Source organism: Mucor velutinosus (genome assembly GCF_035048745.1).
Source record: "Mucor velutinosus strain NIH1002 chromosome Unknown tig00001544, whole genome shotgun sequence".
Lineage (NCBI taxonomy): Eukaryota > Fungi > Mucoromycota > Mucoromycetes > Mucorales > Mucoraceae > Mucor > Mucor velutinosus.
Window position 1 is genome coordinate 1,330,366 of NW_027041908.1, and position 21,373 is coordinate 1,351,738.

General features: G+C 40.2%; 10 protein-coding genes across 10 annotated transcripts; 7 read left to right on the forward strand and 3 right to left on the reverse strand.

Annotated features, from left to right (window-relative positions):
* Positions 1-242: 242 nt before the first annotated feature.
* On the forward strand, positions 243-1,292 carry ATC70_005744 (uncharacterized protein; the record flags this gene model as incomplete). The annotated part of the gene is made up of 2 exons (XM_064825027.1): positions 243-447; positions 511-1,292. 2 exons carry the CDS (start codon positions 243-245, stop codon positions 1,290-1,292), a joined length of 987 nt encoding a protein of 328 aa, XP_064680404.1.
* A 293-nt stretch (positions 1,293-1,585) lies between these two features.
* On the forward strand, positions 1,586-2,032 carry ATC70_005745 (uncharacterized protein; the record flags this gene model as incomplete). The annotated part of the gene is made up of 3 exons (XM_064825028.1): positions 1,586-1,685; positions 1,740-1,814; positions 1,863-2,032. 3 exons carry the CDS (start codon positions 1,586-1,588, stop codon positions 2,030-2,032), a joined length of 345 nt encoding a protein of 114 aa, XP_064680405.1.
* A 203-nt stretch (positions 2,033-2,235) lies between these two features.
* On the reverse strand, positions 2,236-4,040 carry MDM12_2 (Mitochondrial distribution and morphology protein 12; the record flags this gene model as incomplete). The annotated part of the gene is made up of 7 exons (XM_064825029.1): positions 2,236-2,428; positions 2,482-2,855; positions 2,906-3,080; positions 3,136-3,319; positions 3,384-3,683; positions 3,732-3,919; positions 3,976-4,040. 7 exons carry the CDS (start codon positions 4,038-4,040, stop codon positions 2,236-2,238), a joined length of 1,479 nt encoding a protein of 492 aa, XP_064680406.1.
* Positions 4,041-5,244: 1,204 nt separating this feature from the next.
* On the forward strand, positions 5,245-6,556 carry ATC70_005747 (Cytochrome b5 heme-binding domain-containing protein; the record flags this gene model as incomplete). Its single annotated transcript, XM_064825030.1, has 3 exons — positions 5,245-5,628; positions 5,692-5,752; positions 5,823-6,556. 3 exons carry the CDS (start codon positions 5,245-5,247, stop codon positions 6,554-6,556), a joined length of 1,179 nt encoding a protein of 392 aa, XP_064680407.1.
* Positions 6,557-8,354: 1,798 nt separating this feature from the next.
* On the forward strand, positions 8,355-9,404 carry ATC70_005748 (uncharacterized protein; the record flags this gene model as incomplete). The annotated part of the gene is made up of 6 exons (XM_064825031.1): positions 8,355-8,365; positions 8,420-8,459; positions 8,511-8,584; positions 8,637-8,698; positions 8,761-8,894; positions 8,958-9,404. 6 exons carry the CDS (start codon positions 8,355-8,357, stop codon positions 9,402-9,404), a joined length of 768 nt encoding a protein of 255 aa, XP_064680408.1.
* A 178-nt stretch (positions 9,405-9,582) lies between these two features.
* Positions 9,583-10,182, forward strand: TRP2 (anthranilate synthase component 1; the record flags this gene model as incomplete). Its single annotated transcript, XM_064825032.1, has 3 exons — positions 9,583-9,736; positions 9,790-10,103; positions 10,162-10,182. 3 exons carry the CDS (start codon positions 9,583-9,585, stop codon positions 10,180-10,182), a joined length of 489 nt encoding a protein of 162 aa, XP_064680409.1.
* A 450-nt stretch (positions 10,183-10,632) lies between these two features.
* On the reverse strand, positions 10,633-12,594 carry ATC70_005750 (uncharacterized protein; the record flags this gene model as incomplete). Its single annotated transcript, XM_064825033.1, has 6 exons — positions 10,633-11,071; positions 11,126-11,559; positions 11,629-11,784; positions 11,860-12,064; positions 12,129-12,431; positions 12,500-12,594. The coding sequence occupies 6 exons, from the start codon at positions 12,592-12,594 to the stop codon at positions 10,633-10,635; spliced, it is 1,632 nt and encodes a 543-aa protein (XP_064680410.1).
* Positions 12,595-15,651: 3,057 nt separating this feature from the next.
* On the forward strand, positions 15,652-17,716 carry RPS2_3 (40S ribosomal protein; the record flags this gene model as incomplete). The annotated part of the gene is made up of 6 exons (XM_064825034.1): positions 15,652-16,051; positions 16,113-16,834; positions 16,895-17,054; positions 17,111-17,227; positions 17,281-17,398; positions 17,464-17,716. The coding sequence occupies 6 exons, from the start codon at positions 15,652-15,654 to the stop codon at positions 17,714-17,716; spliced, it is 1,770 nt and encodes a 589-aa protein (XP_064680411.1).
* Positions 17,717-19,340: 1,624 nt separating this feature from the next.
* On the reverse strand, positions 19,341-19,976 carry ATC70_005752 (POLIIIAc domain-containing protein; the record flags this gene model as incomplete). The annotated part of the gene is made up of 1 exon (XM_064825035.1): positions 19,341-19,976. One exon carries the CDS (start codon positions 19,974-19,976, stop codon positions 19,341-19,343), a length of 636 nt encoding a protein of 211 aa, XP_064680412.1.
* Positions 19,977-20,554: 578 nt separating this feature from the next.
* On the forward strand, positions 20,555-21,091 carry ATC70_005753 (uncharacterized protein; the record flags this gene model as incomplete). The annotated part of the gene is made up of 1 exon (XM_064825036.1): positions 20,555-21,091. One exon carries the CDS (start codon positions 20,555-20,557, stop codon positions 21,089-21,091), a length of 537 nt encoding a protein of 178 aa, XP_064680413.1.
* Between the last annotated feature and the right edge of the window lie 282 nt (positions 21,092-21,373).

Genomic DNA, 21,373 nt, shown 5'->3' on the forward strand with positions numbered 1-21,373 from the left:
TCTAGCAACCATCTTTTGCACCAATGCGCATTGAAAGAATGTCTTATAAGCCACATGTCAAAACTTGAACTGTGTTGCGGTTTAAAATATTTTTCATACAACAATTGAAAAAGTTTGTTCAGAAACCATCTTCTTTTTTGAATCTTTATTTAAAGAAACCTTGTTGATTTTGTAGATTTGGAACACAAAATCAATACCTTTTTTATTTCAGTAACTTTACAACAAACAAACAGCAACATATAATGGCTTACGAAGGTGGTCGTGGCGGCAGCAGCCGTGGCGGATTTGGTGGAGGCCGTGGAGGAGGCCGTGGTGGATTTGGTGGTGATCGTGGTGGCCGTGGAGGTCGTGGTGGCTTCGGAGGCGGTCGTGGTGGCGGCCGTGGTGGATTTGGTGGTGATCGTGGCGGCCGTGGTGGTGGCCGTGGTGGATTTGGTGGTCGTGGTGGTAAGTTGTGTGATCTGATTGATGTAAATGTTGAATTTAGTACTCATTTTGACATTGAATTAGGTGGCCGTGGTGCCCCTCGTGGCCGTGGTGCTCCTCGCGGTGGTCGTGGCGGTGCTGGTGGTGCCCGTGGTGGTGCCAAGGTCGTTGTTGAACCCCACAGACATGCCGGTATCTTTGTTGCCCGTGGAAAGGAAGATCTTTTGGTCACCAAGAACTTGGTTCCCGGAGAAGCTGTTTATGGTGAGAAGCGTATCTCCATTGATGGTCCCGAAGGTACCAAGATTGAATATCGTGTGTGGAATCCTTTCAGATCCAAGTTGGCTGCTGCTGTTTTGGGTGGTCTTGATCATATCCATGTTGCTCCCGGCAAGAAGGTCCTCTATCTCGGTGCTGCCTCTGGTACTTCCGTCTCTCATGTTGCCGATGTTGTTGGCCCTGAAGGTGCTGTTTATGCAGTTGAATTCTCTCATCGTCCCGGTCGTGATTTGATCAACATGGCCAAGAAGCGTACTAACGTTGTTCCCATCATTGAAGATGCTCGTCATCCTCAAAAGTACCGTATGCTTGTTCCCATGGTTGATGTCATTTTCGCTGATGTTGCTCAACCCGATCAAGCTCGTATCATTGCATTGAACGCTCACCATTTCCTCAAGAACGAAGGCCACATTGTCATTTCCATCAAGGCCTCTTGTATTGATTCCACTGTTGATGCTGCTACCGTTTTTGCCCGTGAAGTCAAGAAGCTCCAAGAAGAAAGAATCAAGCCTCAAGAACAACTTACTCTTGAACCTTATGAAAGAGATCACGCTGTTGTTGTTGGCAAGTATGTGAGAAACAAGTAAGAAATAACCACTTTTTTTATATGTAACATCTGTAAATAATGTTGGGTTTCAACCGTTTAAAAATTTAATATTTTCCCTCTTTCTTTTTCTTTTCATTTCTTCTTCTTTTCATTCACTTATACGTTCGCAACAAATACACACACAAATCAACACGCACATTAGTTCACCACACACACACACACACACACACACACACACAAGTCTTATTATTTAGAAATATTGGATAGTTTTCATTAAAAAAAAAACTCGCAAAAAAATATATATAATCCATCAATTAACTCGTTCTTATTCTAATGTTGACAATTGCACATCTGAATCCTGATCAATTTCGCATTGAATTGCGGATACAAGTCATAGAGCTCATTGTGTCCCTGGAAACAAAGCATGAACAGTGTAATGTCTTATTGTAGCCTTTTCAGGAAGTGTTATTGATCTTTGTTGATATAGCTGGTGCCATCATTCACATTTACGAATATATTGTTGGAGATGAGACAGGCTGCATCGTCTTGAATACGAAGTCAGGTACGGAATACATTTTTTGGTGCTGAACAAAAATCTAATGATTTATAGAATTGCAAATCGACTCTGTATACGACATTAAACATGCCTATACCGAAACGGTGGAAGGCTATTTACGGTTATATGCTACTGATATCGAACCATCCTCCTCCAAACAACTGGATGGTATTAATACCCAAAACAATCGTTCTGCAATACTTTTAGCGAGAAAGCTTCATTAAAGAGTTACTTTATTGACTTGATCCATTCTGTCGACCTCTACTTGCACTAAAGCTTTCGAATCTTGGAGTACTTTATGTAGTTGAAGCACTAGAATAATCTTACTGTTTCCTTCTTGACCAATAAATTGTCGAGGCTCTGGTAATCCTTTTCGAATATCTTGTCAATGTCGTTAGTCGTGTTGCTTTGTCGCATTCACATTCTATCATTCACCTTCAAAAGCTCGCAATATCTGTGGCCCAAAATGGGGAAATGCTCGAGCAAGATGCACAAAGCCTGGTATCGCTTTGACTAGAAATTCTGATGGAACACATGCATTTGACGGCTGACCTTCTCGAGTAACAGGGAATGCAATTCTCAATAAGCGAGGAAGTATGTGCTTTTCTGCTGTTATCAAGCTATGGCATGTCAGTGAGAATTGGTATCTTGTGAGTAAATGTCTGCAACTTACTAAGGCTCAAGAGGGTATTTTTCGCATAAATGGCACGCTATCAAAATACCAAATACTTGCTTCTCTACTTGAGGCTGCCTTGTCAACTCGGAAACGAAATTGAAAACTGTATAGATGGAGGGTATCAGTTCTACAACCATGGGGATGAGGTCTGTAGAGTAGGTCTGGAAGTGTAGGATTTTGATCAAGATGGATTCACGATCATCTATAAATATAGAGTGTATAAATTCGCATATTGATTTCCTTGATTTCTCGAGAGCATGAGTGTTGTATTTGTCATGTGGCTGAACCAAACAAAGCTCAAGCAGTAATTGGAGCATTACGGTATCTTGGGCATTTGTCAAGGCAAGAACATTTCGAGAGTTGAATTGATTCTACAAGCCATGATTAGCTCAAATTTCCTGTACTATAGGTATTAGCTTACACTGGCATTAGGAAATTTGGTATGATATCTTTTCCAGATGCGGTGCTTTGATGTAGTTCGCAAACAAGATAATACATGCAGCCAAATAGGCAGCAGTTGCTCTGATCTGAAGATGCGTGGGTCGCTTTTGAAAGCTATATGTGGATCTTGGATCAAGTCGTTCATTGTGTAGGTTCTAGATCTGGCACAAATTAGCATTGATGCTATTCAAGCGTCTACGTTGCTCATACCCTGATGTCAGTAAGTTGATGGTCATTGTCCATAATGTATGAGGAATGATTCTATTGTATGTCTCCCACGTTGATCTCAATGCTTCTGCAATTCGAGTATCTAGCTTTCCACCTAAGCAGGGCGGCACCAATGTAGACAACATGCACAAAGCATGATCCTGAACATGGACAGTAGCAATTGTCTCTAAATAAGATAGTACTTGTATGGCGTGAATATCACATCCTCTTGCCACTCATCAAAGACATACCGTCTACTACTGTTGACACATTTGTCTCCCATTGACCCAACAGTTGCTCTAATTCTGTTGTCGTCAAATTCTTTTTCCAATCTCTATAAACTGTCTTTATCTGCCATAATGAGTCCACTGTCGAATCCCTTCCTTCTTGCATCAGGAAGCTCTGAATATCAAACAGCTCTGGATACAAGTTTGCTGATAGTGCTAGCATATCTGAGCATATAGATTTGTACGCATTTCCACTCTGATATAATTCGACATGATTCAGGATGAAGCGAATAGGAATACGGTCGAATAAATCCACAGAGTAAGCTGCAATTGATGTTAGTTTCGGCGCAACTATCTGGCCTGCTCATATACCTTTTTGTTCTTTGACATTGTTCATTGACATCAACTTGGGTTCTGTTCGAAAAGCAATAATATAGTCATTAAATGTCAAGATATACAACAGCATCAGTATTTGGCTGGTGGATATCGTTGAGTAATCTTCAAAATAAGCCTCGACAACATCTTCTGGTATTCTCTGACATTGATCTGTTAAGAATGTACTGGTTTTGTTCAAGAGTGAGTATTATCGCTTTGAATGCAACTAGTGTTGTCGTACCTCAACACGAACTCATTTATCACAGGGCCGAATTTAGCGTGAATTGGAAGTGTTGCATTCTTCATACATTCGAGTAGCCAGGATTGATAGTCTATATTGTGAAATACACGCCCCTTAAGCAGCTGGTAGAATGAATCCAGATTCAAGGACTTTTTGCTCATTGTGTCTAGATATTTATGTGATTGCTGGTGAAGCATAAACATTTCTCTTTCGAAAGTAAATGTTGCTTGTTTTGGTGACTGTGTGATGTGTTTGGAACTGCTCAAATGACAAGCTTCCAGATGATGTAGCTCTTTCTTACATTGGTCGAGTGCCGTGAGGTTCTGTCATTGCCAACTGCGAAGAGAGCACTTGGCTAGGAGGCTCATGCCTTGAACAAGATTATTCTCACGAAAACATATATTACAGCTAATTTCTGTCCTGATGAAATCATTCAAGTTACTGATTTTTCGTACAAGGATTTGATCTACATCAGATGGAAGGCATCTTATTTGTACTGCACAGCAAATAATATCTATCCAAAACATGCAGAATCAGATAAAGACCAAGTCTTCATAGCTATCTCTCGAAGCGATAAGCACATGTCTCGTTTTTGTAATACACAGATGCTTGAATCCTAAAATTGCTTGATATACCATGAAATATCTTTCAATCATCAGTGAATCTTTAACGTAGACACCTAATTGCTGAATGCCAATACGTTGACGCTTTTACATGCTCAAGATCAACAGGTAGCAGGCACCATCAAGAAGATATAAAGCTTTATCGTTGTCATTAGGGTTCAATACCCGCGTAAAAGCGTTCGTATTTTGACCAAGACCGTATCGCCTTAATTGAAGATGAGACAACAGATATTGACAAGTGATTCGCTAATCTATTTTGTTATGAGATTGTTCTCATCATCGATGAACACAAACTTCACAATACACACAATTACCCCAATCATTCCATGATGTCTCGAAAACCTTATTTTGTAGATGAGATCAATTCAAAGAAGATATGCTATGAAGCTCTCGAGTCTTAAAATAGGTGCTTAGCTCAAAGCAAGAGCCATTTTAATGGTAAATTCTTATGGAGACCATTTGATTAGCGTCTCCAGAGAGAGAGAGAGTTTCAATAAAATCTACCCAAAAGTAGGCATTTCTCAACCAATCACTGCAGAACAGATATTAGGAGATGAAGGGGATTGTCGCACTGAAGATTTTCATAGTTCTCTTTATTCTTTCTTTAAACAGAAATAAAAAAAAAAGCTTGTTCTTTCAGTCAAATATGGAAAGTAATAAAGACGAAGCATTAAAATGTCTTTCAATAGCAAAAAGTTCCTTGGAAAAGGGAGACTATGCAAAGGCATTACGATTCACTGAAAAGTCCATTCGTTTGTTTCCAACTGCTCAAGGAGAACAATTGTTGTCATTGGTGAAAAAGAAGAGCTCTGAACCCAATAAATCAAGTTATACCACATCATCAACAAATGCCACATCGACTCCATCTCGCCAACAAACCAGCACGCCTGAACCGGCGCAAGAGCGAAAGTATACTGCTGAACAAGTGAAAGCTGTAAAAACCATTTTGGCCTGTGGTAGAGACTATTATAAGGTATTGTCTGTAGAAAGAACAGCAACCGATGTACAAATCAAAAAAGCATACAGAAAAGTAAGCTATGAATTCCATGGGTTATTCAGAACATTTTACTAAAAAACGCGTTACCTCTGATAGCAAGCTTTGCAATTTCATCCTGACAAAAATAGTGCGCCAGGTGCGGACGAAGCTTTCAAATGTAAGTTTATAGAGGGGGGGGGTATATCGCTTCAGGAGAATTTTGGGTCTAATCGGGTCGATACGTCTAGTGGTTGCCAAGGCATTTGATGTATTATCAGACTCAAACAAACGAGCCATCCACGACGAAGGAGGAGACGCAGACAGCAGTCGAGGACGAACATCGTCTTATCATCAACAGCATCAACAGCATGCATACAACAGAAGATATGGTGATGAGGTGTCGCCAGAGGATCTATTCAACATGTTCTTTGGTGGAGGTATGCGTAACAATTTTGGACCTAGTTTCAGGGCACAACAGCAACAGCAAAGATATAGACAGCAACAGCAACGATTTAGACAACAACAAAGACATCAGAGAGCGGGTGATGGGGATCTGTCTAGTGGTTTATCACAAATGATGCCAATTATTCTTATATCTATTCTTGCCATCTTCGCGCTACTCTTTTCATTTGACGGAGAGCCACTCTACACGTTCCGTCCTCAACCACCCAACACGAATCTGAGAAGCACCAAATCCAACCACATCAATTATTACGTCAATCCAAAGGTGTTTGATACAACCGTCAAGAACAACATGTATAAATTTCAGAGAACAGAGAGGCAGATTGAGAGTGAATGGTTGGGTGAGCTGAGGGCTGCTTGTACTCAAGAGCAGAGACAAAGGGCAAATTTGATGGCTCAAGCAGACGGTGTTGTGTTTGGCATTATTGGACGAAATGAAAAGGCTTACAATAAGGCGGCAAATATGAAAATGAAGAATTGCGATGAATTAAGGAGGTTGGCTCCCAAGATCAGAGGTTGAACAAAAAACTATCATAATAATGCGTTGAAATCATACCAATAAATTATGATGAAAAAAGAAACATTTTTAAATAGATTGTAATTTTAGCTTCGTATTAATATCAATAAAATATACATTTGAACAGCCAGGTAGTAATGATGTGTTGAGATATCAACCATTTGTGCGTACGGTACTACTATAATGCTACGGCATTGCGCAACCCTTAGGGATCAGCTGCATTGTAATACTAGGGATTGCGCTTTGCATGATTTTCAGCCTATATGACAGTTTGACGTTCGCTGAAAACAATGAATTGACTACTAGGTTTACCGCTGCTTGATAGCTGAGCTGTGATAAGCTTTTATGCGAAGACTCTTTATAAACGGCTTGTAACTCCAGATCTGATTGTTTTGCAATGCTCCACGTCTACCTCGATGGCAGCAATTCAAATATGAGCCTACAGAATATTTGTATTGCTTCCAAATACGCAAACATACACAAAAACTGCAAAATTTGGATGCATTCGAGTCGCGTTTTCTCGTGTTAAAAGCCGTTTTAGGCCGTCAGAATAGCACCAAACAGTTGCTTTCATTCAGCAATTACTTACTGATACCTTTGCTCAACTTTGTTGGGATCGGCAAAAATTGGCCAAAAATCGACCAAAAACCATGAATGATACCTCGTGATTTTCGTCGAAAATCAAACGATCGCGTTTTTGACCTCCAAAATGAAGACTTTTACTATGGTATGTATTACATCAAAATGTTGCTATCGATCCAAAGCAACCCTTGAAACGTCGTTTGTGTAACTTTTATATGTAAGTTTTTGACATTTTTGCCAAAAACCTCATTTCGTATTTTCAAATTTTGCTCAATAAGCTATTTCAAAATATCTGTCTTACTTGGCACCATTAGATGCGCCTTGAAAAGCACTTTAAGAAAGCTTAAGGATGCATTAGATTACCATTGCAATTTATATAGTCGAATGTAGCAAAATAGATTAATCGAGTCGAAAATACTCAAATCTGTCCAATCCTGAACAAAAACATAGCGGAGTATAAAGCATATTTCGGCCGGTGCCAAGAATTATGGATGCCTTTCTTATGAAGGTAATTGATGCTTTTGAAGCCCATGGGGAGGAAGTTGCGAGAGAATGCGACTTTTCTCTACAGAATCTGGTGTTTATATGAATTTTGTACATAGCCTCTTCAAAATAAAGTACAAGTATTGATCAAGTCAAGAAATATGATTGAGATAAAACTTGAATTGATATGTGATTTCTTTAGTGCACGAATTAGCTTTTACAGTTTGATAGCAATAGTGAAACGGCTTCTTCCTGCTAGCCTTGAGTAAGCAGCCGTTGTAAAAATAGCATGACGCTTTGGAAATCAAAACATGTTGTATGGAGATGTTAGCATCTACTGAATCTAGCCAACACGACATTGATAGCCATTGTCATCAAGTAACGATGTAAGAAAGTCGCTCACGATCGTACCTGAATGGCATTGATCCGACGCTTTCCAAAAGAAAATGATTCGTAGAGTATTACGTGTTTCAAATGTTGTCACGAAAATAAAGCTCCTTCTTCGATGCTATTATGGTCATCACGTTTCCACTAGATGTAATTGCATTGCTTCATATACAACAATGATTAAATGTAGTACAATGAGTGACCCAAGAGGACGAGCAGGGAATGACGTCAAGCCAAAGCAAAGTAGAAAAGCTAAGCTTTTCATCTCTCTTTGTATCCCCTTTTCTTCTTCGCCTTTTTTTTCTACTCATAAAAACACCTATTTATATCTCGGTTTAAGCATTGCGAAATGGCATTTCTGTAAGTGCCATTGTATGAAATGCATGCACTACACAAGCTAACATTTGACTGTAGTTCTGGAATTAAGAAGAATCTCAACAGAGCAGGAACAACTGTAAGTCGTTCTGTTACAAGGCAGAAGTAGGTATTCATGTGCTTTATCTAGTTGAAACAAAGAACAGGAGGTGGCGACAAGACATTAGATAATGAATTTGAGGAAGAGCTTGAAAGATTCAAGTCGTAAGTAAATGTATCATTACAACAGAACTGTTATACTGAGGAAATTGCGCAGACTCGAGAAGAAATCTGAGAAGTTATCAAAGCATGCAAAAGAGTACATTGATTCAACCAGAGGTGCGTATCCGCATATGTGTTCATACATAATGTGTCTATTGTCTGACTTGTCATGGCTGTAGCTATTATTGCTTCGCAGTCTAGATTAGTTCAAGTGATGGAGAAACTATATGGCGATGATGCTTTCAACAACACTGCTTTAGCTGAGTACAAAAGAGCGATTGAAGCTCTAGAGAAGGAATCCAAGGATAATTTGGTGAGTAATATGGTATATTTAGCTTGGAAACAGTTTATTCATGCGCAACAACATGTTATTCAGGACCCTGCCTATCAAAAAGCAGTAATGGAGCCTCTTGCTCGATTTGTATCCTACTTTCCCGAGGTAAATGAAGCAGTGAAGCGTCGCAACAAGAAATTACTCGACTACGATGCTCAACGATCCAAAGTGAGAAAGTTGATTGACAAACCTGTCGAGGATCCTCAACGCTTACCAAGAGCCGAACAAGAGGCTAATTTGGCTCGAGAAATGTATGAAAATATCAACACCATTTTAATCAATGACTTGCCCAAGGTGGTTGATTTACGAGTGCCTTATTTGGATCCCGTATTTGAAGCCCTAGTCAAATCACAGCTCATCTTTTCTCAAACAGGTTATGAAAAGTTGGAAGGCATGAGAAACTATATACCTCCTGAAAATGAAAATGATAGAAGAGTTGATGATGTTTTGCAGCAAATGCGTGAATTGACCATCTGTGGTAACTTTTAAAATGCAAATAAACTCTGATTCCCTTTCAATATGATGGGTGGCTTTTGTGGATAGTGTGGTTGTGGAATAGTAAACAGGTCACGAACGTCCTCTGTCAGCCTTGTCGCCTTTAAACATTTTTTTCAGCAACTTGTCAAAAAGATTTTCCTCATCTTATTTCAACACACATCATATCACAATGGCCAAGGAGCATAAGAAGGAAAAGAAGGTTAAGCCTACCAAGATGGATACCTCAGACAACGAAGACGAAACTCCTCGTTTCCAGTCTCCCATTGCTCATCCTTTAGCCGAGAAGAAGCTCGTCAAGAAGATTTACAAGACTATCAAGAAGGGTAAGCATCGACATCCTTGCTGAAATCCAGTAGAAATTAACAATACCATATAGCCAGCAAAGTCAAGCACGTTCGCCGTGGTGTCAAGGAAGTTGGTAAGGCTCTCCGTAAGGGTGAGAAGGGTCTTGTCATTATTGCTGGTGACATTTCTCCTTTGGATGTCATCTCTCACATGCCCGTTCTCTGTGAGGACTCTAATGTTCCTTACGTCTTTGTCCCCTCCAAGGAACAATTGGGTGAAGCTAGCTCCACCAAGCGCCCTACCTCTGTTACCATGGTTGTTTTCGGTGGTAAGAACAAGGACACCAAGGCCGCTGCTGATTACAAGGAATTATATGATGAGTGTTATGCTCAGGCCAAGGAATTGGTAAGTTTATAACTGAGCGCTTTGTGTGGCATGCTGATGTACTAATCTATGGATTTAGGATGAGAAGCTCGTTTATTAAATTTTGTCAATCTCTTTCATCACATTATCCTCTCTGATTTCACCATGTAAACTCTTTTTATTCGCATCAAGCAAAAAACACCAAATCAACTGTCAAATAACTATCGATAAACGCAATTTCCTTCGTTTAATGTCTATACAACAACCAACAAAATTTGATAGTTTGTAGATTTTTATTCATTTTCGAAACGAAAAATTTATAATAAATACATTTCAAACAAACGCTGTAATGGGTATGATGTAGTGATGTGGCTGATTTCTAAGAGGCATCTCTGTGCTTATGTATCTGATCCAAGCACCATGATATTAATCGCGTTGCTTAGTATGCCATACTACCTCTTATAATATCATCTCATGAAACTGCTTGAAGTGAATTAATGACAATATTTTATTTTATATGTTCAGTTGACAGGGTAAAATTTTAATGTATAATGAATAAATGTTTGCTTCTTTAAGGACGAGCGCCAACACCACCAGCACGATCATAAACAAGTTGAGCAACCTTGAATGCAAGATCATCAGTTTCAGCACGAGTAGCAGCTTCAGCATAAACACGAACAGCATCCTCAGTACCGGAGGCACGGACAAAAGAGCGACCATTACTGTACTTGGCGACAAGTGCATCAATTTCAGCTTGAAGACCAGCAGGTTCAACTAATTGACGTTCTGCGTTGGTAGTCTTGAAAATGTGTCTGTCAGAAACAACCACCTTGACGAGACGGTTGGGAAGATCAGTGTATGCTTGGTCCCATTCCTCGAAGCTCCATTGACGGCTGGTAAGAATAGCTTCAACCAAGAGCATATCAGAGATGGCATCACCCACAGTTTGATTGATAAGATCAGTCAAGGCGGCTAATTGAGTGAGAGCTTGCTTTTGAGCAGGAGTTTTACTATGTAAACGATGAGTAACTGGTTCAATCACTCTATATAATGAAAAAACTTACGCTTCAGCAGTCTTGATGGTGTTGAGAGCATCAGGGCTGAAAAGAACGGTACCATGACCATTGGCTTCAAAATAGACACCAACGTCGTACTTTTCAGCTTCGTGATGAAGATGCTTGACACCAGTGGAGACGCAAGAAACAGGGACGTTCAACACTTTGGTGAGGTAGTTGGTGGAGCTACCGTTAGCATAAGCGGTTTGAACAACACCCACCTTGATGGAATCAATACCAGCTTCTTGCACGAGTTCAGCAATGAAAAGAGCAGCGAGGCCAGCAATCTTATCACCATCCAAAAGTCTGAAAGTGCCCTCTTCAGTGACATAGTAAAAGACGATACGGTCAGCATCACCGTCAAAAGAACAGCATCTATCACCAGCCTTGATACTGATACTGGGAGGAGCACGTTGTTGTGTCTTGACAAAGTCAGCACCACACTGTTTTTTTTTAACCATGTTGTTAGTTTCTGTTTCTGTCCGCCATTTTAATCGTGTTGTACTACTCACGTTTTTGTTTAATTGGCCTAAAGTTGTAATATCTTCATTGACAACGTCAACAGATAAAACATCGTTGGAGATGTGCTTGGTCATTTCGCGAAGCTTGGGAGCACCAACACCGTTAGCGCAGTCAACGTGCAGAGTAGACAAGCGAGGCTTTCCCTTCTACATACATTTCAATGCGGTTAATTCATGCTCCTTGTCCATCCCCTTAAATCAGGTATAGTGAGATCTACTTACGACAGCGGCAGAAAAGGCAGAAGTCAACTTGGTATAATAACCCTCTTCAGTAGGCTCACCATAGGCATCACTGGTACCAGCAGTGTTGATACAGCGAACGAGGTAATGGAGCATAGGAGTGGTCTTCAAACCAAAGTTGGTGCTCTGAGCACCTGCAACCTTCAAACCGAGTTCAAGACACTTGACCAAGTGAGGGCAACTAGGTCTGTTGGTTGGTTCAAGTCGTTAGACGTAAGCAATATAAAAAATCACGCTCCATCTTTTGTTACCTAGTATCGTATGCATAAATGACGTTGGCGGGAGTCTCGACATCAATCTTGTTTTGAGCAATCACATCTTGAACGACTTGAACAAGGGATTCGCCATTCTTTGCATTAGCGAGCTTGGTGGCATAGACCTCCCAGGATTGTTCCAACATTTCACCACGAGGATCCACGAGTTTGACACCGTTATCCTCTTCAGGGTTGTGAGAAGCAGTAATCATAACACCAATAGTAGCGCCATTCAGCTTCTTTGAGCGCAAAGCAGCCAAGATGGCAACCTTGTACATGACAGAGCCCAACACGTCAGCGCTGCGAGAAGGCGATGATCAATAGCACATCCTTATCCACTACGAATACACACACACACGCAGACTTACTTTGAACGAAAACCAGCGGTACCATAGGTATAGACAAACTCTGATTTCTCGTGAGGAATGATGTTGTTCTTGATGGCGACGGTATCAAAGGACATTTTTTGTAATTTCTTTAGAAAGTGAGAGAAACGAGAAGAAGAAGTTGGTTTAGAACAGGGCAACTTTCTTTTTTTATCTGTTTCATCAAGTGTATTAACCGTGATTTGAAATTTGCGCACTGTACCTATTTTTATCAATTTGTTGAGGAGAGAGAAGCATACTTGGTTTTCGGACCTTTTCAAAAAAAAAAATTTCGGACGTTCTCTTTTTTTTTTTCAGGACGATTTCCATTTTAATTTCAGAGACAAACTCTTTAGAAAGACATCATACACCTTAGGATAATTTATTAAAACAGTTCAGTACGTATCCAAATAAAAATCTAAAATACATGTACTGGAGAACTATGAAAAAAAAAGACAAGCCAATCACATTGTTTCAAATATAATTTTAAAAAGAATTGAGAGCCGGACAAAGATGGATAAAGCCACCGGCGAAGCTGGCAATGGGGAGGGGGGTTTGGGGAGGGGCTCAGCCCGTCCACCAAGAACATTTGATAACATTGATTTATAGGGGAAGGTTTACCGTAGCGAAGCAAAGACATACATCCTATGACAACTAATCATCTAATCCAACATTAGATAGCATTGAGTTATAGGGGGGGGGAAGTTTACCGTAGCAAATCAAAAGTGTAAAGCCATGGTAATCAGGCGTCTAATCCAATACTTGGTAATATTGATCTATATGAGAGCTTGATCGTAGCGAAGTGAAGGTTCAAAACCGTAGTATTCAGCAGAAAATTAGGGGTTTCATTTCCATTGTAAGTAAGCTTACCAGCAACATATCGCTTCAAAATTTGCATGATTTAGCTTTACCAAAATCAATATGCCTCCTACTCAAACTAGAAGTTGCACAAGCTGCAGAACTGCCCTTCCAGAAGACTTCAGCTGCCAAAGATGTGATTCATGCCGTGTAACTAAAAGCCATAAAGCAAAACATAACCAAATTGGACAGCCTTCAAGCCTTCATATCTTGACATGTAGATCTTTCTGAGCCACCAGAATAACGTCAAACAATTGTACTTGAGTAGCAGTAGCTTCCTGACACCTTTGCTCAACTTTTTGAAGACCTAAAAAAACATGGCCAAACATCGACCAAAAAGCATGAGGCACCCCTCATGATTTTCATCGAAATTTAAGCGATCGCGATCTTCACCTTGAAAATGAAGGCTTTTCTTATGGTATATATCAAATCAAAATGTTTCTCTCGATCCAAAGCAACCTCTGCAACCACTTTTATGAGGTTTTCATATGCCAAATATGGCTATTTTCGCTAAAAACCTCATTTCATATTTTATTAAATTGCTCAATAATTTTAGTCAAAACACTTATTACAGTTAGAACCATTAGAGGCGCCTTGAAAAGTACTTCAAGGGTGTATTAGGAAGCGTAGGGTGATCAACACAGTTTACATAGTCGAATCTTACAAAATAGTTCAATCAAGTCGAAAAGAACGAGATTTGTCCAATATTTGAGCAGAAAAAGCAATCTGGGTTTGAACCAATTTTGGCTCTGCTGTTGGCTGACCCACCAAATGCCTTTCTGATGATGACAATGATGATTGCGATGCTGCTTAAATGGAGATCATGAAATTGAAAATACAATTGGTTAGCACAAATACTTTTTTGGGGAGTTTTGCCACATAAAGGTGTCTTTTGCAGTGGCAATGTCTCAAAAAACTCCCTGTATATCTTACGCAAATCCTGTATTTACTTATAACCAGCTTTATGTCGCCATCTTATTTAGCGCATCAGCAGCAGTGAATGATATGGCAATTCTACTATCAAGAAATGGAGATTGTGGTTTACAAATGCTGAATTTTCTTTCACAGCGTCTCACTAATACGCTTCGTTTGATATCAGTGTAAGTAAACAGGGTGCTGAGGGAGATACCTCCTCTCCTCCTCCTCCAGGCTATGATATAATCTTTCTTTTACTAATAGTTGTCTGTTTAAAATTTACTTGATATACTAAAATGTTATAATATCTTCGGTGAGAGCCCGCAGAGCGACGCCGACATCGAGCGTAGTGAGATAAATTGGCTAGTATGAGAATGCTTGACTCATGTTCTTTGTTTCAAGCAAATAATATTTGAAGCAACTAATTACTGCCTATCAAATCATCCATCTTTTTGCGTTTTGCAACTAGCCCATCTAATTTCAATCGGATGGCCAGTATATCATTATCATTTTCTTGTCTTGCCCGTTTTAAATGAGCCATCCATGGCCTTTTCCTATGTAATTAAGAACGTGTAAGCGTAAATCATTCCGTGGTTGCTCTTGGGTTGGTGGCTGCTCTTGGAGAGGCTGTTCCTTTGGCGCTGATTGTACTGGCTTACAGCAGCAAAGAAGAGCCACTCAAGATATTTTGTAGTCCGTTAAAGCACTATGAATATGACAAAAAGTGAGATTGTATTTCTTTATCCTTCATATGAATCATAAGTTACATAAGTTACAGGTTTGCAATTATACATGGTAGGTCGTACAGTAATTGTTTCAAGAGTGCGACAGATTGTGCGTTATTGAACAGCATATAATAAAAAAAAACTTGCAGCTTGTGCCTCATTTTTGAAGTGTACTGTTAAGCACAAAGAATAAAAGGATTATAATTTGTAGCTTATAAAAAATGTTCGATATTACAAGAACAAGAAAAGACTTATTTGAACATACATCCATCACCTGTTTTTAATTGCTGCAGTTGCTAATAAGCCACGGTTGAAAAGATAAAATACAGGGGAAAAAAAAAAGAACTCTTTTCTTTTGATTTATTTCCTTCATCGGGAGCTACTCTATCATCAAAAATGAAAAATGAAAAAAAACCACAGAAGTGGATTATGACATGACATAAAAGTGATAAGTCTATGTTTTCTATGATCGTACTCTATTGCTCATATATAGACTTTGGATTCACCAAGTTTAATTATAAATGGAAATCGTCCAGAAAAAAAAAAAAAGAGAACGTCCGAAATTTTTTTTGTAAAGGTCCAAAAAACTAAGTATTTACCACAATATTTCATTTGAGTATCCGATTAAATCCACACTTCCCTCTTCACCCTGTCAAGATGTCAGATTTCATTCACGAGCAAATTGTGCAGCTTAATCATGTGCTGTCTGATCTCTTTCAGAACGTCAACACAAGCAGCAATGTGGAGAGCAGCCATGATCCAATGGCCGCTTTGGACATGAACGACCAGCAACTCTTTCTGACATGCATCAGTCAAGAAATCGACCTGTTGACAACTGTACCAGATATTTCCGTTGTGGAAAAGTATCTAAAATTGTACATGGAGCACCCAATACAAGGGGATTTGGCATGGCTGTTTGTTGCGAAATGCACGGTGGCCGTCTATGGATACATGCTGAGCAACACGCTCAATTCAACCCTGCCGCTTTCCGAGGCTACAAGCTACTGGAATGGCATCTACGGCAGCAGACGATATGAAACCTACTATGCCCTGCAAAGTGAGTCCTCAGATGTGTATATGATTCGTAACCTTGTAAAATTAATGTAAAACATCCACAGTTTTACCTATACGAATCAGCCAAGTGGGTATCAATACCATCAAAATGCTGCGCACAACAAGCATTGAATCACTGCTGAAGCCGGAGCAGTTGTTTCGAAACATGTCCCCAAAGCAGCAAAAGTCATTGCGATTCTTTAGCATCAAGCAAAACAAATTTACCCAGCTGATTCATGAAGAGATACGTCAAAAATTGCAGCAGCTAGAGCACTACAAGAAGCTGCAAGCATCGAAATTAGGCTTGATGATGAAACTTGCTCCTTTTACAGCCACAAAAGATGTGTCGATGCAATCTGCGCAGTGCATCACTATGATGAAGAGTACATTGGGATTTGATCAGTTTGATGTCAATCAAGTAATGCAGGCTCAGGCTTCAAAGGGCACCACACTCGATGTTGCGAAGGGCTTGTTGGACATCATACAGGGTTGGGATCAATGCCAACTGCAGATAAACAATATCAAGAATGCGAATGGACCTCCCTCTTTCATCACTAAATACTGGATTCCCGGGATTCTGGGTTGTGTTGCTGGTAATATGGCAGTGCAACTACTGACAGCTCATCAAGAAGATATTATAGCATGGTCAAGGGAAATTGGCACTACTGCCCGGGACTTTGCTGTCAATTGGATTTGGGAACCGATGTTGCAAGTCTGGGATACGATTCGATTGAAAGATGAGAGGTTGAGCGTGCTGGGAAAAGAGGGGCTTCGTAGTGATCTAGACGTAAGTAGGATTGCGCTGATTTCATAGATGACTAGCTAACACCATCGTGTATACTGGTAGTCTTTAGAGAGAATGGTGGCTGAATTCGCTCGCGACCATTATCAATTGCCAGAAGATCAAGTTGGAGGTTTGATAAGCCGAGTACGAGAAGGCGATATGTCTATGATCTTAAAGGCGTACGAAGAGGAAATCAAGCACCCGTTAAAGAATGCAGTGAAAGGTATATATCCATTGGCACACTGATACTCCAAACGACGCTGATACATCAAACCATAGGTGATCTCATACAGACACTTTTGATCCAAGTGCAAAAGACCAAAGTGGATGTGGATCTAGCTATGGCTGCATTAGACAAGCTATTGAAATCGAATGAATTGAATTTTGCATTCTTGGGTAAGTTGCTGCTACAGATGATTTCTCTATAGCGCTCTAACATCTTTCTTCAGCCGTGGCTCCTTCAATGCTACTGACATGGGCAGCAGTGGCATGGCTTAGAAGGTGCTATGATCAACGCACTGGGCAAAGAATCGGAAAAACGGGGCTTCCTTTGCGACAAGCCATAAGGTATTTTAGGAAAATGTATCGCAAGAGACACCGTTAGGCTTATCCTCCCTTGAATGCAATAATAGACGCTTAGAAAGATTATTGACGCTGTCTTACAGCAAAGAAAATGAATTGGATTGCGAAACGCAAGGAATATTGTTGTGCGAAGTGCATCTACTACGATCTTATGCCGTCTATCTTCCCTCTCGAAACTCTATGCGAGATTTATTTATTGAAGATTTGCGTGATCTTGAAAACCCCAAGCTATCCATCATTCAAAAGCTACAGACCATCAACAGAATGTGCCGATCTTGGTCCTTTTTGAAGTACCCTGTTTAAAATAAATATGCTCCGAGCGACTCGGGTTTGATTTTGTGATCCAATAAATACTAAGGCTAAGCTATGGGACTTTCTTAGTTTGCAATTTCTTCCCTATGCGCTTCAAAAACAAGATTATTCTCCTTGCCAGCAGCATTCAAGAATTTATTTAATCTCCGATGTAATGTCTGCTTAATATTGGCCAGATTTGATTGTTTTCGACTCGATTAATCTATTTTGCTACATTCGACTATATAAATTGCAATGGTAATCTAATGCATCCTTAAGCTTTCTTAAAGTGCTTTTCAAGGCGCATCTAATGGTGCCAAGTAAGACAGATATTTTGAAATAGCTTATTGAGCAAAATTTGAAAATACGAAATGAGGTTTTTGGCAAAAATGTCAAAAACTTACATATAAAAGTTACACAAACGACGTTTCAAGGGTTGCTTTGGATCGATAGCAACATTTTGATGTAATACATACCATAGTAAAAGTCTTCATTTTGGAGGTCAAAAACGCGATCGTTTGATTTTCGACGAAAATCACGAGGTATCATTCATGGTTTTTGGTCGATTTTTGGCCAATTTTTGCCGATCCCAACAAAGTTGAGCAAAGGTATCAGTAAGTAATTGCTGAATGAAAGCAACTGTTTGGTGCTATTCTGACGGCCTAAAACGGCTTTTAACACGAGAAAACGCGACTCGAATGCATCCAAATTTTGCAGTTTTTGTGTATGTTTGCGTATTTGGAAGCAATACAAATATTCTGTAGGCTCATATTTGAATTGCTGCCATCGAGGTAGACGTGGAGTATTGCAATAGAGCCAGATATGTACCTGGTCGCTATATCCGGCGATGCTACAACGAAGCATATATTACAGAGTTAAATGCCAACTCCAGTCTTACTTCCGTAATACAAGCACCTGTGAATTCAATAAGCCATCATCCAACTGATTCATATCAAGGAAATACATTGCAGGTGTATGCTTCTAGAACAATGACGCACATGCAATAAATGATAAGGGAGTTACCCCGAAGGTTTCAGTCTACGATCGCAGATACATACCATATATACAATCGTGAAAGATGAGATAAGCAACATGTACATTTTTGATGCATTGCCTTCTTCTTAAGCAATCATGTCTAGGCAGTTGAGATTGGGAAAACGGTTGGCAGTAATCAGTGGAGCTTCCATGCTCTTTCTGTACTTGCTTTATACAGCCATTACAAGCCAAATTCAGTTTGCCGCATACCCATCAGCCGATCGGCTTGGGTACTGGTAGGTGCATCCAAGATAACCAATTATTGCACAAACTACAAGTACAAGAGCCAGGTAAAGAACATCTTTGTATTGGTTGTATAGACGCGCTTATTGAGCATTGAACAGTGCTTGACTTGACGCAAACAAATGTGCTATCTGACAGATATGACATTGCTGTCCCCAATCTATCTTTAACACGGGCAGAGCAAAGACAACATGTATGTTCTGGATCCGCAGCAGAAATCATACACTTTAGCAGCGATTGAGCTCGATAAGAAGACCATTTGCTGACCAGCAACTGGTGGAGACGGGAGAATGGAAGTTTAAAGAGGCATTATAAACGACGGCAAAGTCAATAAAAAAAAACCAAGTGAATGGATAGTTTACGTCGAAAAACGGCCAGCAGCCCATTTTTTCATTTTATTCAGCTTTATAAAAGACGAGATACGATGATGATGATGATGATGATCTACAGGGCGATTAACGGATTCCAAAGTGACTAGATGGCTGAATTTAATAGCGATGCTGACTGGTGTCAAGTAGTATTCAGGTTTTTGGATGTTTGTGATTTGGTAAGCAAGTTGCCACGAGGATGCTTGCAAGATATGAAAGCCTTCCTTTTGCGCAGAGAGTTTCCTTGCACCTTGAGGATAGTACGTGCCTGGCGCGGATGATGTTGCAGTGTTGATCGTATTCAGCGCCATGGATCGTACAGCTGGACACGCTTTGCTTGTGTAATAGCGTCTTGGCTTTGGATGATGCGCTGTCAGTAATACAGTCAGAGATGTAGTGTGGAAAAGACTGAACTTGTAGCTTGTTGTAATACGAGATTTGCCTTCTTGTTCCACAGTCAATAGAAGCTGGAGGCGTGGCAAACGATACACGGTCAAGGCATGGATCGCTAAACGACGCAGTTTACTGGACACAGTCATCAATATTATCAATGTGCGTAGGTCCATTGTAGGCTGTAAGAGTATCTGAATGATGATTTCATCTGGAAAAGTGTCTATGGTCAACATGATGTAAGAAAAGAGAAGAGTGTGTCAATTGCCAATGTTGGGAAATTTTTGAAAGGTCATCAAATACATGTTGCGATAAATCATCATGATTAATAAAGAATGATGCAGCCGTTTGAAACGAGTAAATTGTATCTCCCTTGTCCTTTCTCGCCGCCTTTTTCTTTTCAACAGGAAAAAGTCGAGCTTGGCTTTACTTGGCATGTCTTTGTTACCACGCTATGTATCGCCAGATCCTTAAAGACACTGTGCCTCTCTCTATGTCAAACCATGTATGCAGAAGAAACCTGGATAAATGGTTTCAGAACTGAAGTATCTATACAAGATTGATTCCCAATCTCTGGATATGCTAGATTGCTCAACAATATAGTATGAGCCATGGTTGAAAGCATTGCATGTTGGCTTCGTGAAGTATACAGGCCATAGTTATGCAGCATCTAATTGTGGCTGACTTCAAGACACCATATCGAGTCACCGGCCAACCTAAATTAAAATAATGCATGATGTAAGGGAAGTCTTGATTACGTTCGATTTTTTTTAGTTCACTTCTTTCTCTCATAATCAACATTACCAAGAAGACCATGCCAGAACTACCAACTGCAAAGACCGACACACCCTTGCTCACCCCATCCGATATCACAACACAGCAGCCCAACACACCCGATCTAAGTAACCCATTTGCGTATGCAGGAAATCCCATCCAACCAGCACTGTCAACAGAGCAAGATACGATCCCATTGAACAATGAAAACGCTACCACCGCCTTTAACAGCCCCATTTCGTCCAACACGACAGATCCTGAAGTAGTCAAACTAAAGAGCTCCATTTGGAAAAAGGCTGGACAGCTTCAATCCGCCATTGGATCGCTTACAGGTTTAGAGAGTTGGCAAACATCGGGAAGAAAAACAGAACAAGACGCAGAAAGGGAGCGCAGGGAGGCAGAAGATAGATTAAATCAAGGAGAAGCTAGCAGAGTGCATGGAGAGTACGAGCGGTTGATGGGCTATGTCAATTATGCCATAGGACATGTTGCCGGTGACTCAGAGATGCAATCCAAGGCGAGTGAGCGAGCAGAGCATGGTGCAGCTGAAGTAGATAGAAGTATAAGCAAACGTTGAACATGCATCAAATGTTGAAAATAAAAGCAGGCTCATTGTAGTAATATTTATCATGTTCGTGGGGCTTTCAAGGGAGCTTGATTGATGTATATTGGTTGCGGCGTGTATGAGCTCAACCAAGAGACATAAGCCATCAATAATCTAGAACGATGCATCCATCCGTGATTGGCATTGCTACATCAAAGCGGTGTTCAAGTGCAAGACGTGCTGTCAATGCAGTTAGCCAGCCATGTATATCCTGCCAAAGTACTATACACGCCCAAAAGCAGCTTCACATTAGAG